At 48.5% G+C, this 13,320-nt stretch overlaps 1 protein-coding gene across 17 annotated transcripts in view; it reads left to right on the top strand.

Moving 5' to 3' along the window:
- The window catches only part of DLGAP4 (DLG associated protein 4), a 227,051-nt gene extending 214,300 nt beyond the window's left edge, over positions 1–12,751 (top strand). For 16 of the 17 annotated variants that reach the window (XM_034947406.2, XM_034947407.2, XM_034947401.3 and 13 more), the window contains 3 exons: positions 8,395–8,486; positions 9,984–10,139; positions 10,941–12,751. In XM_034947406.2, the coding sequence (XP_034803297.1) occupies positions 8,395–8,486; positions 9,984–10,139; positions 10,941–11,159 (467 nt within the window). In that variant the 3' untranslated portion in view covers positions 11,160–12,751. Of the gene's footprint in view, positions 1–8,394; positions 8,487–9,983; positions 10,211–10,940 lie in introns of all 17 variants that reach the window. The other variant, XM_034947402.3, reaches the window with a different exon arrangement.
- The last annotated feature ends 569 nt before the right edge of the window (positions 12,752–13,320 follow it).

Here is a 13,320-nt window from a genome sequence, read left to right on the forward strand (position 1 = left end):
TTCTAAAAAGTGATTTAAACAAGACTGTTTATTTCATTCTCAAGAATGTCTCAGATAGTGATGGTGGAGCCACAGGCTTTTTTGTTTCCTTGCAGTTTGATGCCATTAATTGGCTTTCATTGATAAGATCTTCTCAACTGTCAGAGTGCTGCTGGATCCCAGCATCCTAAGTGCATTCCAGCCAGCAAAGGAACCAACAGCAAAGGAGAACAAGCTGGCCCATGCACTGCTTCTGCTTCCACTGCTTTGGCCAGAATTTAGACATACAACTATGCATATCTTGCTGCAGGGGAGTCTAGGAAATGCTTGATTCCAGGCTATGTGCCCAGTTAAAAATAAAAGGTCCACACAGATCACTTGTTTTCAGAAGCCTATGCTGTGCTTAGTAGACAGTGTGCACATTAAAGAGAGTTGGCATAATGCTAACAACAGAATCCTTATTCTAATCCTGATCCTAGTATAACTTGTTGTAGGATTCTAGTACTTCGCATGCCACGCCTCAGAGTTTTAATGTGACAGTACTGGCTGGGCACGGTGGCTCATGCCTGTAATCTCAGCACTTTGGGAGCCGAGGTGGGTGGATTGCCTGAGCTCAGGAGTTCGAGACCAGCCTGGGCAACATGGTGAAACTCCATCTTTACTAAAATACAAAAAGTTAGTGGGGCGTGGTGGCGTGCACCTGTAATCCCAGCTACTTGGAAGGCTGAGACCGGAGAATCACTTGAACCCGGGAGGCAGAGGTTGCAGTGAGCCCAGATTGCGCCATTGCATTCCAGTCTGGGCAACAGAGCTAGACTCCATCTCAGGAAAAAAAAAAAAAAAAAAAATTGACAGTACTTTGTCCTGGGAAATTCACACTATGCCTAAAGGCTTGCTGTGTTTCATTTCCTCTGAATAAAGTTGCTGTTAGATATGAAGCAAAAAAAGTCAAAAGTTCTGTGTATGGCTGGGCATAGTGGCTTATGCCTGTAGTCCCAACACTTTGGGAGGCTGAGGCAGGTAGATCACTTGATCCCAAAAGTTCAAGACTAGCCTGGGCAACATAGTGAAACCCCACGAAACACCATGTAAAACACCCCACGTGAAACACCATGCCTGGCTAATTTTATATTTTGTATCTCTATAAAAAATACAGCCGGGTGCGGTGGCTCACGCCTGACCTCGTGATCCGCCCGCCTCGGCCTCCCAAAGTGCTGGGATTACAGGCATGAGCCACTGCGCCTGGCCGAACCTGTGTCTTTAAAAAAAAAAAAAAAGAAAAGGCTGGACGCAGTGCCTCATGCCTGTAATCCCAGCACTTTCGGAGGCTGAGGTGGGCAGATCACTTGAGGCCAGGAGTTTGAGACCAGCCTGGCCAACATGATGAAATCCCGTCTCTACTTAAAATATAAAAATCAGCCAGGCATGGTGCGGGCGCCTGTAATCCCAGCTACTCAGGAGGCTGAGGCATGAGAATTGCATGAACCTGGGAGGTGGAGGTTGCAGTGAGCTGAGATTGCACCACTGCACTCCAGTCTGGACAACAGAGCAAAGCAATTCTCCTGCCTCAACCTCCCGAGTAGCTTGGACTACAGGCGTGTGCCACCACACCCGGTTATTTTTTGTATTTTTAGTAGAGATGAGGTTTCAACGTGTTGGCCAGGTTGACCTCAAACTCCTGACCTCAGGTGATCCGCCCACCTCAGCCTCCCAAAGTGCTGGGATTACAGGTGTGAGCCACCGTGCCCGGCCTAGTAGTTTCTTAATGTTTTGAAAATGAGTTGTTGTTACTGATTTTTTTTTTTTAATTTGTTGGTGGTTGGGAGAAGTCAGCTCGTCTGACACTCACTGGTTTGTCTTAGCCAGAATCAGAAGTGATTACAATTGTCAATGTTGAATCAGTCTTGCATTCTCAGAATAAACCCAGCTGAATTTATGATATATTATTTTAGTACACTGCTGGGTTTGATTTAATATGTGATTTAGTAATTTTGTCTTTGTTCATGAGACAATGGCTTGTAATCTTTCCTTTCTATCCTTGTCCTGTTGTAGTTTTAAGGTTCTCTAGCTTCAAAAATCAGTGTGGGACGTTTCCTCTTCTCATAGTCTCTGAAGGAATTTAACAACAGGATTTTGCCAGGCGCAGTGGCCCACACCTGTAATCCTGCACTTTGGGAGGCCAAGGTGGACAGCTCACTGTCAGGAGTTCAAGACCAGCCTGGCCAACATGGTGAAACCCCATTTCTACAAAAATACAAAAATTAGCTGGGCATGATGGCGGGTGCCTATAATCCCAGCTACTCTCAGGATGCTGAGGCAGGAGAATTGCTTGAACTCGGGAGGCAGAGGTTGCAGTGAGCTGAGATCCCACCACTTTACTCCAGCCTGGGCAACAAAACAAGACTCGGTCTCAAAAAAAAAAACCAGGATTTTATTTCATGGTTTTGTATAACTCTAGTTTTGAATATCTTTTCTAGTATAGCTATATCACATTATCCTTTACTCATTCCTAATCTTTATTTGCATCTGTCTTCTTTTGATCTTGATCAGTCTGACAGGGTTTGTTAATTTTATTAATCCTCTTATTTTTATTAATTTCTCTTCTCTTTGGGTTAATTGTATTATTCCCTTACTAATGTCTTAAATTGGAAGCTAATTCATTTTTTCAGCCTGTCCTTTTATATAAGCTTTGAAGCCGATGCATTTCTCTTTAACTACTACTTTAGCTGTATCTGACAAGATCTGCAACTTCCACTGTGATTTCTTTGACGACTGGGTTATTTAGATGTGTAAATCTTTGTTTTTATATGGGAGTTTATTAGTTATGTTTTCATTACTGGTTTCTAACCTATTTAATGTCAAAAAACATGATCTGGTGGCTCATGCCTACAATCCTAGCACTTTGAAAGGCAGGAGGATCAGTTCAACCTAGAAGTTTAAGACCAGCCTGGGAAACATAGCAGGACCTCTTCTCTATTTAAAAAATAAATAAATAAATAAAAAATTAGGCCGGGCGCAGTGGTTCATGCCTGTAATCCCAGCACTTTGGGAGGCTGAGGCAGGCGGATCACGAGGTCAGGAGTTCGAGACTAGCCTGGTCAACATCGTGAAACCCCGTCTCTACTAAAAATACAAAAATTAGCCAGGCGTGGTGGTGCGCGCCTGTAGTCCCAGCTACTTGGGAGACTGAGGCAGGAGAATCACTTGAACCCGGGAGGCAGAGGTTGCAGCGAGCCGAGATCGTACCACTGCACACCAGCCCGGGCAACAGTGCGAGACTCCATCATCTCAAAAAAAAAAAAAAAAAAAAAATTAGCTGGGCGTGGTGGTGCACTCCTGTAGTCCTAGCTACACAGGAAGCTAAGGCAGGAGGATTGCGCACGCACAGAAGGTCAAGGCTGCAGTGAGCCGTGATGGCACCACTGCACTCCAGCCTGGGTGACAAGACAGAGACCCTATCTCAAAAACAAAACACATGATCTGTATGATACCCAGTTCTTTGTAATTTATTGTATATTTTATGGCCAAGAATGTGGTCATTTTTAGCAAATGTTCCATGTGTGAGAAGTATATTTTATATGAGGTTTAGAGTTTTCTCTCTGTGTGCGTGCATGTGCGTGTGTGCGTGTACACACAGATTTTTTTTTTAGTCAGGGTCTATTCATCTATTGACAGACACTTGGGTTGTTTCTACCTTTTGGCTACTGTGAGTCAAACAGCTATAAATATTGGCGTACAAGTATCTGTTTAAGTCTGTTTTCAATTCTTTTGGGTTTATACCCAGAAGTGGAATTGGTTGATCATGTGGCAGATCTATGTCTCGCTTTCTGAGGAACCACCCAACTATTTTTCACAGCAGCTGCATCATTTTATATTCCTACCAGTAATGCACAGGGTTCCAATATCTCCACATCTTTGCAACACTTGCTTCCACTTTTCTTGATAGCTTTTGGGGTTTGTTTGTTTGTTCTGGAGACAGGGTTTCACTCTGCTGCCCAGGCTGAAATTAACAATAGTGCCATCATAGCTCACTGCAGCCTTGACCTTCTGGGCTCAAGCAGTCCTCCCACCTCAGCCTCCTGTGTAGCTGGGACTACAGGTGTGCACCACCATGCCCAGTTTTGTTTTTTTTTCTTTTGGTAGAGAAGAGGTCTCACTGTGTTGCCCAGGCTGGTCCTGAACTCCCAGGCTCAAGTGGTACTCCACCTCGGCCTCCTAAATTTCTGGGATTAAGATAGCCTTGATAGCTATCTTAATGGGTATGAAGTATCATTATGGTTTTGATGTGCAGTTCCCTGATGACTAATGCTGTTGAGATGTTGAGCATATTTACTGAACATCTATCTTTGGAGAACTATCCTTGTACATTTTAAAACTGGGTTTATCTTTTTGTTGTTCAGTTGTAGGGAATTCTTATATATATATATATATTCTTGGCATTAAACCCTTATCAGATACATGATTTGCAGAGATTTTCTCCCATTCTGTGCGTTGGCTTCATTTCTTCATAGTGTCTTTTTTTCTATGAGACAGAGTCTCACTCTGTTGCCCAGGCTGGAGTGCAGTGGCACAATCTCAGCTCACTGCACCCTCCACCTCCCAGGTTCAAGTGATTCTCCTGCCTCAGCACCCCCAAGTAGCTGGGATTAATAGGCATGCGTCACCAGCCTGGCTAATTTTTGTATTCTTAGTAGAGACAGGGTTTCACCATGTTGGGCAGACTGGTCTCAAACTCCTGACCTCAAGTGATACACCCACCTCAGCCTCTCAAAGGGCTGGGATTATAGGCATAAGCCACCACACCCAGCTTTTTTCTTCATAGTGTCCTTCAATGCATAAAAAGTTTTCCATTTAATGACATCTAGTTTATCTGCTTTTTTTTCCCCTTCTTTATCGGCTTTTTTTTTTTTTTTCCCCTTCTTTCATTGCTTATGCTTTTGGTGTCTTAAGAAACCATTGCAAAATCCAAGGTCATGGAGATTTGGTCTTATGTTTTCATCTGAGAGTTTTGTTTGTTTGTTTGAGACAGAGTCTCGCTCTGTTAACCAGGCCGGAGTGCTGTAGCGTGATCTTGGCTCACTGCAACCTCTGCCTCCCGGGTTCAAGTGATTCTCCTGCCTCAGCCTCCTGAGTAGCTGGGATTACAGGTGTCCACCACCAAGCCCGGCTAATTTTAGTATTTTTAGTAGAGATGGGGTTTTGCCATGTTGACCAGGCTGGTCTTGAACTGCCGACCTCACCTTGGCCTCCCAAAGTGCTGGGATTACAGGCATGTGCCACCACATCTGGCTATTTTTTGTATTTTTAGTAGAGACGGAGTTTTGCCATGTTGCCCAGGTTGCTCTCGAACTCCTGGCCTCGAGTGATCTGCCTGCCTTGGCCTTTGCCTTTCAAAGTGCTGGGATTACAGGCGTGAGCCTCCACGTTCATAACCATGATCCCTCTGATTTCTCCCATCCCTCTGTCCCCTTTTAGAACTCTGATAGATGCATGTTCTTTCTCTTCCATGCCTCTGAATCTCTTTTTAGTAGTTTTTCTTTTTTATTACTTAGTCCCTACTTCTGTTTCTAAAAAGATAAAGTACCCAGGTGCAGTCTTATATAATAATTTTTTAGGAAAGACTCCCTTTTATTCCCACTCTTCTTTAAACTAAGCCAGACACAGGTCCCCACTGTCTACCCTGGGGAGCTCATTTTATTCCCCCCAGCTTAACTATTCGTTTAAAATAAAAGAAGTTTTATTCTATTCATGGGGCAGCTGAAGCATTTTGTACCTGAAGCCTTTCAGCCCTCCTCTCCCTGTAGGGCTCTGCTACTCAGGACAAGTCCTCAGCAGGGTTGAATCTCTGTACAATCTCCAGGGTGGCCTTGTTTCTATAATGGCCTGATTTTCCTCCTGCTCTAGTTCCAGAGCCCCTGTTTTATCTCCTTCCATTGTCTTACTATCTCTGCTTTGAACTCTTTTACATATTCTTGGATAAATGTTACAAATTCCCTGGCAACAATTTCTGGTAAGTATTCATGTGCCATTTGCTGTTCCTGTAATATCTTTAACTCCTGTGTCAGTTCCCTTTTAATTACTAATTTCTTAATGAGGTGAATTCTTCCTTGATGAGCTCTTGTAAGTAGATCATTGTGAGAGAGGGGCGAGGACTGTGTCCCAGGCTGGCAGGAATCTGTACGTGGGAATGGGTGCCTGGAAGAGTTCTATCAGGATTTTCTTCTCCACAGGCAACTACAGGGCTCCTCACAGTGCGGGACCTCCCCACCTCTGTCATTCTCCTTGTTGCCGGCTAGGTTCAGGAAAGCTCTTGCTGCAGTCCACACTCTTTCTTTTTTGTTTTTGAGACAGGGTCTTGCTCTGTCACCCAGGTTGGAGGAATGCAGTGGTGCCATCATAGTTCACTGCAGCCTTGAAACCCTGGGTTCAAACAATCCTCCTGCCCCGCCTTGCCTCCTGGATAGCTGGGACTATGGGCATCCACTACCACACCCAGCTAATTTTTGAATTTTTTCATAGAGAGAGGGTTTCACTTTGTTGCCCAGGCTGGTCTTGAACTCCTGGGCTCAAGTGATCCTCCTGCCTCAAGCCTCCTAAAGTACTGGGATTATAGGTCTGAGCCACTATGCCCAAGCCTCCTTTTTTAATTTCAAATAAGAGATTATTTCAAATAAGAGATTATTGGGTATGCTCCTTTTGTTTGTTTGGTTTTTGAGATGGAGTCTTACTCTGCCACCCACACTGGAGTGTAGTGGGCGTGATCTTGGCTCACTGCAACCTCCGCCTCCCAGGTTCAGATTCTCCTATCTCAGCCTCCCAAATAGCTGGGATTACAGGCATGGGCCACCACGCCTGGCTAATTTTGTATTTTTAGTAGAGACAGGGTTTTACCAGAGTTGGCCAGACTGGTCTCGAATTCCTGACCTTGTGATCCACCCACCTCAGCCTCCCCCGTCTTGTTTACTTTCTTTGCTTTTCGGTGATTTCTAAGGGGGTTGGGGATGGGTGGCACTGTCTTTATGCCAGCACCTTTTGTGTGTGGTGGGGGTGGGGGCAAGGTCTCACTTTGTCACTCAGGCTGGAGTGCAATGCTGTCATCACAGCTCACTGCAGCCTCAACCTACCTAGTTCAAGTGATCCTCCCAAGTAGCTGGGGCTACAGGCACATGCTACCATGCCTGGCTTATTTTTGTATTTTCTGTAGAGATGGACTTTTACCACGTGGCCTAGGCCTCTCAAAGTGCTCAGCTGTGCCAGTACTTTATGATTTTTTGAGGCAGGGGGTCTCACTGTGTCCCGCAGGCTGGAGTGCAGTGGCATGGTCTAAGCTCACCACAGCCTCTGCCTCCCAGGTAGCTGGGACCACAGATGTGCACTAGCACACCCAGCTAATTTTTTGTATTTTTGGTGGAGACCTCCTGCCTCCCTAAGTGCTGGGATTACAGGCGTGAGCCACTATGCCCGGCTGATGCCAGCACTTTAAAACAAGTCATAATACAAGATCAACCTTGTATTCCTGGGTTAAAGACTTCTCGATTAGGATATTTATTTTTTACAATTCTTCTGATAGCTCCTATTTGCTTATACTTTAAGACTTCTACATTTATGTTAGTGAAAGTGGTCCATTCTTGGCATGTCCTATCTGCTGTCAGAGTTCTTAAAACCAGTTGCATCATTTTCCATGTTTATTTAATCTCTGGAACAGAATATATAAAAAAGGGATTTCCTGTTCTTTGAAAGTTTTTAATACCTCAGCTGTAAAACTACTTACACCTAGGTCCTTTTTCTGAGAAGAGTTCTGCTTCAGTTTCTTAAAAATATTTATGAGTCTAATCAGATTTTTTATTTTGAGACTGAGTCTCCCTCTGTCACCCAAGCTGGGGTGCAGTGGCGCCATCTTGGCTCACTGTAACCTCCACCCCCTGGGTTCAAATGATTCTCCTGCCTCAGCCTCCTGAGTAGCTGGGATTACAGGCATCTGCCATTATGTCCGGCTAATTTTCATATATTTGTAGAGACGGGATTTCATCATGCTGCCCAGGCTGGTCTTTAACTCCTGACCTCAGGTGATCTGCCTCAGCCTCCCAAAGTGCTGGGATTACAGGCGTGAGCCACTGTACGCAGCCTCTCTTAAGACCATGATTTATGTTTTTCTGGAAAATGTTTTACATTTACACTCAGTGTTCATATTTGTTTCCATAACATATCCTCAGGAAATGGGATGGGGTTGACTTTATATTGTTTGTGTTTTTCTCAGTGAGAATGGATTAATGTGTAGATAAAATGAAGACCACCGCCATCATGAAATAATGAGTTCTACCCTACGGGAGTGTGGGAGGAGATTAAAAGCATGATGCCATCCCACCAAACCCTGTGCTCTGCTAAATCAGTCTTTTTCCACCCTCTGTTTCTCAGTCTTAGGAAAAGTCCTCAGTGCTGTGGGCAGTGCCCAGCTACTGATGTCCCAGAAATTCCAGCAGTTCCGGGGCCTCTGTGAGCAAAACTTGGTGAGTGTGATTCTCCTTCCTCCACAGCAGGGCTTCCAGCCTTTGGCTGCCCACTATACTCTGCCAGCCCCTCGAAGCCTCTGTGCCCTCCTCTGTAACACACACAGCGCGGCTTCCTCATGGTGTTGGAAGGACAGTGGCAATGTGTGTCAGTGTCTAGCACAAGAAAGGGGGCAAAAGTGGCCCTATCAGATCTCTAATATCTTTCCATGTTGAAACAGCCACATGGATGGTAAAGTCAATTAGCACTGGTTTATTTATATAAAATATATTCTGTATCGGCCGGGCACAGTGGCTCATGCCTGTAATCCCAACACTTGGGAGGCTGAGGCGGGTGGATCACCTGAGGTCCGGAGTTCGAGACCAGCCTGACCAACATGGAGAAACCCTGTCTCTACTAAAAATACAAAATTAGCCGGGCATGGTGGTGCACACCTGTAATCCCAGCTACTCGGGAGGCTGAGGCAGGAGAATCGCCTGAACCCGGGAGACAGAGGTTGTGGTGAGCCGAGATCGTGCCACTGCACTCCAGCACTCCAGCCTGGGCAATGACAGCGAAACTCTGTCTCAAAAATTATATACATATATATTTTTTGGCCAGGCGCGGTGGCTCACGCCTGTAATCCCAGCACTTTGGGAGGCCGAGGCAGGCGGATCATGAGGTCAGGAGATGGAGACCCTCCTGGCTAACACGGTGAAACCCCTTCTGTACTAAAAATACAAAAAATTAGCCAGGCATGGTGGCGGGTGCCTGTAGTCCCAGCTACTGGGGAGGCTGAGGCAGGAGAATGGTGTGAACCCGGGAGGTGGAACTTGCAGTGAGCCGAGATCGCGTCACTGCATCCAGCCTGGGTGATAGAGCAAAACTCCGTCTCAAAACAAACAAACAAACAAACAAAAACAAAGAAATCCCACTGCTGGGATTGGTGGCTTGGCTTTCTCCCTCCCTCTTACCTGTTAGGAGGGCTGGCCCTGCCAGGGTCAAAAGCAAAGTCCTGGGCTGTTCTGCCTGTGGGAATGTGTGTACTCCCAGCGGGAGGCAGTGGAGAGAGTGTTTGTCTCCAAGACCTACAGAGACTTGGGGGTTGCGTTGTCATGGAACAGAGTGACACGAGGGAAACAACACAGATTCTGTGACCTTTCCCACCTGGGAGTGAATCGGGCTTCTCTCGGTGTCACTGTCACACCATGGCCAAGAACTTCTGTTTCTTCCCTGCAAAACGAGAACACCTGTCTGCTAGCATACACGTACATTAGGGACAGGAGTGCCTTCCTTGCCACAGCCCTTAGACTATCCCCCAAAGATCCCCACCACTAGGGCTAGTGCTGACCAGAACTGGCTTAGATTCATTCATACAGATACTTACCCAGACACTAGGCCTCAAGAGCCCCCACGGGTGCTGGCAGGGCCCAGAGGAACCCTGCTTGTTGGGGGGTCGGGGGGAGCAGGACAAGCCTCTGCTGAGCTGGCCCCACTGATCCCCATCTGGCCCACAGAACCCTGATGCCAACCCACGCCCCACAGCCCAGGACCTGGCAGGGTTCTGGGACCTGCTACAGCTGTCCATCGAGGACATCAGCATGAAGTTTGATGAACTCTACCACCTCAAGGCCAACAGCTGGCAGCTGGTGGAGACCCCCGAGAAGAGGAAGGTGAGCATGGAGCAGTGCGGAGGGGAAGTCCAGGGACAAATTCCTGGTCGGCAATAACGCTGCCCACATCGGTCAGTGCTGCTTGGCTCCCTTCTCCGTGTGTCGTCTTTGAGCTGGGGGCTCACATCCATCACTGCGTGGGGTCCATGCTTGGCACTTGTCTGGCATGCCGCTTGCTCCGTGTAGTTGAGGCTGCCCCTGAAGCATGTGTCCTGCCCTGCATGTCCAGAAAAGGGGATCCTGGGAGAGGCACGCCCACAGCCTCAATCACGTTATAACAGAGGAGGCAGCAAAATGGTCCCTTCTCCTGGGGCCCTGCTGCCAGGAGTCCTGGGGTCTGGAGCCAGCTCTGTGACCTTGTGGTAGCCAGCCTCTTCCCTGAGGCTTCCTTCTGCAAACCAGAACCAGTGACCCCTGTTGAACCGTGGCCCTGTCTAATCCCCTAGAATAGCCTGTAAAATGGGACCTGAAGCCCTAAATTTGTCTCTGACTGTGACTCGGGCTAGTTCCTGCCCGAGTCTCAGGCTCCCAGTGATTCAACATGAGGGTGGACACTGGGATCTGCCCGTCCCCCCTGCTCGAGCGCCCTCGGAGTCTAGGCTTGCTTTCTGCTCCAGTGCCTTGTGCTCTTCCCACTGTCATCGCTTCTCGTGGCTTCCTGATTCCAAGTGTGTGTTGCTTGTGCCCGATGCGGGGAGGCTGGGGTGGAGACTCCAGCTGCCGGCATATGGTGGGGGTAGTGCCACACAAAACGTGGCACCTTTATTTTATTTTTGTTCTCTCCTCACTGTCTCACTAAAGGAAGAGAAGAAACCACCCCCTCCGGTCCCAAAGAAGCCAGCCAAATCCAAGCCGGCAGTGAGCCGCGACAAGGCCTCAGACGCCAGCGACAAGCAGCGCCAGGAGGCCCGCAAGAGACTCCTGGCGGCCAAGCGGGCAGCTTCTGTGCGGCAGAACTCAGCCACCGAGAGCGCAGACAGCATCGAGATTTATGTCCCGGAGGCCCAGACCAGGCTCTGAGACCACGCAGGAGGAAAGAAACGATTTTAAATCATTAAAAACACAAAAACTAAGTGCGAATGGAACAGAGTTTTCTCAACCTTTGCTATGGTTATTCTGTCTAGAGACCCTGAGCCAACTTTCAAATTGACGCATACAAGGGCTCACAATTTGGCTTTTTTGGGTCCCTCCCAGCTTTAGGTTATGAAGATTTTACTCACAAAAAAAATCAACAAAAATCACGAAACTAAAAAACTTTTTTTTCCTCTTGCTGGCTGTGGTGGACTAGATAGATGGACGTCGGCAACTCCCGGCCCAGCCTCCATACTGCGGTCTTTTTACTCGTTCTATCTGATGAGAACTCACACTAGCTTGTTTACAAGATGACGACAGTCCAAGGGCAGCCTTGGGCACCTGCCATGTCCTTCCTTTCCCCAGCTACCCCGCTCTGACCTTGGATTTTCATTCTTATGTTTTTCTCTTTTCCCTTCAGAGCTCACACAGTGGTCACCATTGTGGCAAGCGGCTTTCTGGGTCTCAGCCCTCTCTGCGGTTGAGGGCCCAGAGGACAGAGAGATGGACACGCGTCCCCTCCCTCCCCCGCCAAGTGCTCACACACAACCTCACACGTGCACACACACACGCAGATGGAGGCGCCTCACTGGGAGGTGCCCCGCCAGCCCTGGGCAGTGTCAGGCAGGACTCACTCACCGCTGAGCAGATGAGGGAAGTTTTAGTCTTGGGGGGTGGAAATGAGACGAAGCCACAGTTATCACACTCCAGACTCCTGCCCTTTTATTTTCTCCAGCCCCTTCTTCCTTCAGCAAAATGTAGGACTCCCGAGTGGCTTCCAGGGGGCTGTCAGTCCTCAGCCGCGCCTGTGTCCGGTGCCCGAGGGGCGGGCGGCGGTCTCTGTATGTATGTGTACATATGCACATAGACCTTAGAGTGTATAGTTAACAAACGCCCATCTGCTCACCCATGCCCACCCAGCGCCGCCGCCGCTGGCTCTCGGGGCACCTGGCAGGAGGCGGGTGTGTGAATAGCATATATTTTTACATGTACTATATCTAGGTGTGTGTACAAGTGTGTGTAAAAATATATACCTTGTGTGTAAGCAGCCCTTTTTTTTTTTTGGTCTCCACCCCCTCCCCCCCCCACTCCTAAGGGCCCATCTGCCCAGCCTCTGAGTTTTCTGTTCTATTTTTTTTTACCCCAATTATCCTTCTCTCTCTCCTGCCCCCCCATCCCACTCCCAGGGTGTCACGAGCCCTGAGCTGCAATGGCCCGGGCCTGCAGGGCGGGGTGGGGGAGGGCAGGGGCTCAGCCCCGAAGCCAGCTCAGTACCTGAGGGGCTGCTCTATGCTGTGTATGCGCCTCTCTGGCATCCGAGACATCCTCTTGGCTGGCGCTTGCTGCAGGGGGGACCCCCCCCCTCCCCAGGTGAACCAAGGGTCTGCTCCGGGGCCCATTTCCAGCTTGGCCGCCGTCTGTGACCTTGGGCAAGTCACTTGACCTCTGTGTGCCTCAACTTCCTCCTCTGTAAAACGGGGACAGTCCCTGCCCCTCCCTACCTCACAGGCATGTTGTGAGAATAAATGAGGTAACGTGTACCAAGGGCTTGTGGCATTATTGCAGGGGGATGAGCAGAGTGGGCCCAGGAAACTGAACCAGACCCCTCCCAAAAGGCAGCTCTGTGGAGACAGCCTGATGGGAGTGCCAGCCGGGATGCCAGCTGTCACATGCCAGCTCTGTGATCTGGGGCGGGAAGATGGAGCTGACCGTCCCCTCTCCCGAAAATGAGTGTGCAGCACTTACCAGCTTCCTGTTTGAAATAAACCCTTGAAAGATAGATGCTATCACAGGAGCCAGGATAGGCTGATAAAGACCACCCTAGAGGACAGTTTACATCCCCTGCAGATCCACAGTCTGCACATTCTCCAGGGCAGGGTACTCGGTATCCCCCTGCCTGGCAGCTGCTTCCACTCTGTCAGGTGCGAGCCCTGAGTGCATCTCCAGAGCACCTCCTCTACAGGCCCAGTGCTGGGGCAGAGCTCACTCTGGTGAGGGAGACAGATACTGAACGTGACAGATAAGGTCAAGTCAATGACAGGTGGTAAAAAACAAGACGCAGCAGAATGAGGCTGCAGGACCCCGCAGTGCGACCACCAAACCCAGCCTG

This window comes from Pan paniscus, chromosome 21 (genome assembly GCF_029289425.2).
Source record: "Pan paniscus chromosome 21, NHGRI_mPanPan1-v2.0_pri, whole genome shotgun sequence".
Lineage (NCBI taxonomy): Eukaryota > Metazoa > Chordata > Mammalia > Primates > Hominidae > Pan > Pan paniscus.